The 4226-nt window shown below is 39.8% G+C and overlaps 1 protein-coding gene across 1 annotated transcript; it reads left to right on the plus strand.

Annotated features, from left to right (window-relative positions):
• Positions 1 to 2434: 2434 nt before the first annotated feature.
• LOC138815682 (olfactory receptor 1L3-like) lies at positions 2435 to 3405 on the plus strand. Its single transcript, XM_070005105.1, is given in 2 exon segments — positions 2435 to 2957; positions 2960 to 3405. Coding segments are annotated over 2 exon segments (969 nt in total).
• Positions 3406 to 4226: the final 821 nt, after the last annotated feature.

A 4226-nucleotide genomic window follows, 5' to 3' on the forward strand; every position in this document is an offset into this window, starting at 1 on the left:
TTTTTATACAGTTCACATATTATTCTATTTTATACATGCGTGCATAAAATACTTTCATCATATTCTCCCACTTCACCCTCCCACTGGTTCCCACACCCAAACAGTGACCACTTTATACTGATGCCACACACACACATATTTACGTCTGGATTATGGTTATCAGAAAACATGCACTAGTTTGCTTTCTTGGTCTGTGTTATTTTGCTTAACATTCTGATCTCCAGTCAAATCCAATTTCATTCCTTATGGTGAACAACACACTAGCATGTACCACAGTCTCTTTATCCATTCAAGAAGGGTGTGAGGGTATTTCTATTACATGTTGGCTTACATTCTTTTGGATATATGTCAAGGAGTGGCATAGCAGGATCATATCTATTTTTAATAATCTGTGTAATTTCCATGCTTTTTTTCAGAGTGGCTGCACTAATTTACATGCCTGCCAACATGTGCAAGGGTTCCTTCCCCTCCCCTGCTCTGCATTCTCACCAACAACTGCTGGTGTTTGGTGGCTTGATAGTTGATGTTCTGATTGGGGTGAGATAGATTCTCAATGTCATTTTGTTTGTGTTTCTTTATGGCTAAGGATGATGGATTTTTCTTCGTGTATTTGTGGGTCATTTTTACTTCTCAATTCACTTTAACATTTCTTAACTGAATTGCATGTGGCTCTCAGTGTTTATTTTTGGTTCTCTGTACATTCTAGATGTTAATCCTCCATCTGATGGATAGCTAGGAAAGACTCCACACCCCCCACACACACACACACTAAAATCAAGCAGTTGGAGTCCTAATCAAAAGACCATTAGCTATATGCAGATAAAAGAGAGAAGCCTGGGTCTGCTTGGGGAAGAACACTTGTAGTTCCTCTGGGTCCTTTGAGGCAATTCTGCACACAATTAATGAATGACTAGTTTTAGTCTCTCCCTAACCACACATCAGAGACTTAGTGGCCCCAGTGCCAGAAGAGAATCCCAGGAGAGAGGCAACAGTTGTGATATCTACCCTTTGGGGGTGATGGTAAGAAAAACAGTCATGCTCAAGAATTAGGAGATTTCACACATCAAGGAGTCTTCCTGTATGCCATTTTTTGACAGATACTTGTGAGACCAGCCATCAGTGACCTTTCTAGGTTAAGAGGTCAACTTTAAGAATTCCTGGTAAGAAAGCAGAAATATCTGATCTCCAAGATATAATTAGTCATCACCAGCACTTAATAAATGAGTTGACTAAGATTCATTCTAAATATATTTTTTCTGTATTTGTATGTTAGAGTTATCCCTTTTGACTTTAGGATATGAATTTTCATAGAGCAGGAAAGTTTGGTAGAAATTTTTCTCTTACAGGCTTATTCCCTCCCTCTCATTTTCTCTAGTTTTTTCAACAGCTATTTATATTAAAGTCAGTGTTCTTTAGATGACTTTCTCTCTTCCCTTATAAATAACATGGAAAGAAAATAGTTTATTTTAAAGCTGTAGCTCAATGGCAGAGCATGTATGCGCAAAGCCCTAAGTTTGATCCATGCTACCACAATAGATAGATAGATAGATAGATAGATAGATAGATAGATAGATAGATAGATAGATAGATAGATAGATAGACCAACTACAATCTAAGTGAGTTAGCTTTCTCATTATTATTAATATGAATTATTAACTGTTGGTCTTTCATCAGAAGCTGGCCTATAACTGTTTCACTGTCTATATCTGTGGTTCCTACAGTTATTAGCTACAAGGAGGAAAAAAGAGAATCAGTCCCTTCTTTCTTTCACTCCCTTCCTCTTACTCTCTCCTTTGTATTGCTCTTCTATAGATTTTGGTATGGATTAAATGATTGTGTCTCTTCAAAATTTACATGTTAAAACCCTCATCCTCCACATAGCAGTACTTAGAGAAGAAACATTTTGGAGGTAATTAAATCATGAATATCCTCAGGGCAGCAGTAGTGTTCTTCCCAGAGACTTCTGCTGCTGCTGCCTAAAAACTAGCCCTTAGCGGTAATAAATGATTGTTATTTCAGCCATCCTGTCTGCGATCTTTTGCTAGAGCAAGCCAAGCTTACTAAGATCTTAGAAGATTTTAAAGGAAGTAATGCAGATCTTATCTTTCCATATTCAGGGAGAAAAGCAATTGTCAGAGTAAATGCTCCATTAGTAACATCATACTCTAACTGTGAGCAGTTATTAATGGAACATTACTATGTAATACCAATTACTTGGGGGGGTAGAGACAGGAAGAACACGGTTTGGGGCCAACCTGGAAAATGATAGCACAGAATCCTATCTGAAAAACAGACAAGGCAAAAGGACTGAGGTAGTAGCTCAAGTATATGCCTAGCAAGCACAAAAGTCCAGGACTGGAAGATGCAAGCTATAGATGTTGTAAGAACCACTCACTGACGATGTTTGCTCTGCAGGTACACATAAGCCTGTGGAATGTTCAACCTGACAAGACTCTCTGAATTCATTCTCCTGGGACTCTCCTCCAGGCCCGAGGACCAGAAACCTCTCTTTGTCCTCTTTTTTATTATATACCTGATCACCCTGATGGGAAACCTAGTCATCATCTTGGCTATCCACTCTGATCCTCAACTCCAGACTCCTATGTATTTCTTCCTAAGCGTTTTGTCTTTTGCTGATATTTGCTACACCACCGTCATTGTCCCCAGGATGTTGGTGAACTTATTATCGGAGAAAAAGACCATCTCCTATGGGGAATGCCTGACACAAATGTATTTCTTCTTGGTCTTTGGCAACATCGATAGTTATCTTCTGGCAGCTATGGCCATTGACCGTTATGTCGCCATTTGTAACCCCCTCTATTATGCCACTGTGATGAACGACAGGTGTTGTGCCCTGTTGCTAGCCTTCTCTGTGACCTTTTCCTACCTGCACTCCCTCCTGCACGTCCTCCTCATGAATCAGCTCACCTTTTGTGCCTCAAATGTTATCCAGCACTTTTTTGTGATGTGAACCCTGTTCTCAAACTCTCCTGCTCTCCCACCTTTGTCAATGAGGTTGTGGCCATGACAGAAGGGCTGGCCTCCGTGGTGGCCCCGTTCACTTGCATTGTTGTCTCTTACCTGAGAATCTTCATTGCTGTTCTCAGGATTCCCTCAGCTTCTGGAAAACGCAAAGCCTTCTCTACCTGCAGCTCCCATCTCACCATAGTAACTTTGTTTTATGGGAGTATTAGCTATGTCTATTTCCAGCCCTTGTCCAGCTATACTGTCAAAGACCGAATCGCAACAATCAACTACACAGTATTGACATCGATGTTGAATCCATTTATCTACAGCTTAAGAAACAAAGACATGAAACGGGGCTTAGAGAAAGTGATAAACAAGATTAAATATCAAATGGACAGGTGTTCTTCTACAAAGGCTAATAAAATCCATGGACCCTGATAGCAAGGAGATACAAGTCTGTTGTAGAGAAGGGCCGCTCATCTCCTCTGCTTTGTGGTTTTCTACACTGCAGTCTCTGTCATCCAATGCCTTGGTGTCTATGCCACTTGGATAGATCCACCTGCATCTGATCTCCCCACTTCATGTTCCCTTCATTCATTCCATATTTATTTGATTCCTTCTGCACGTCTCCAAAGCATTATCCAAATATGGACATTTGAATTACCCAAGAAATTGTGTACATATCCACACAGAAATTTACATAGGTAGAAAGTTATTTATGAATGCACAACCATTCTATTCTAGTCGGAGCAGTCAAAAAATTGCTGGATGTGTGTGTGTGTGCGTGTGTGTGTGTGTGTGTGTGTGTGTGTGTGTGTGTGTGTGTGTGTGTGTGTGTGTGTGTGTGTGTGTGCATCCATCCTCCCAGTCTAACTAAGAGTCTTCAACTGCCATGATAAAACTATGGTCTGTATGCTAAATTCTTATAATAGCCAGGATCTAGAGTTGTAGATTCTCCACATACAACAGCAATCACCTAACTGACTATATTGCAAGACTGTTTAATGCTTTTACGTGTTTGCATCTTTTTTAACTTTTTATTATCTTGTTGTACAAATAGATTTCAATAGGTCAGTTTGTGGATACAATGTATTTTGATCAAAGTAAATCTTCTTTCTCTTCTGATACTTAAGGTGAATTCACTCCTGTATGTTTTCCTGGATTTTTATTCACAGATGCTTGTGTCTGTGCTGTCTCTTTAATCTCTCTCTGTCTCTGTCTCTGTCTGTCTGTCTGTGTCTGTCTGTCTGTCTGTCTGT

This window comes from Dipodomys merriami, unplaced genomic scaffold (assembly GCF_024711535.1).
Source record: "Dipodomys merriami isolate MVZ:Mamm:240054 unplaced genomic scaffold, mDipMer1.0.p SCAF_11, whole genome shotgun sequence".
Taxonomy (NCBI): Eukaryota; Metazoa; Chordata; class Mammalia; order Rodentia; family Heteromyidae; genus Dipodomys; species Dipodomys merriami.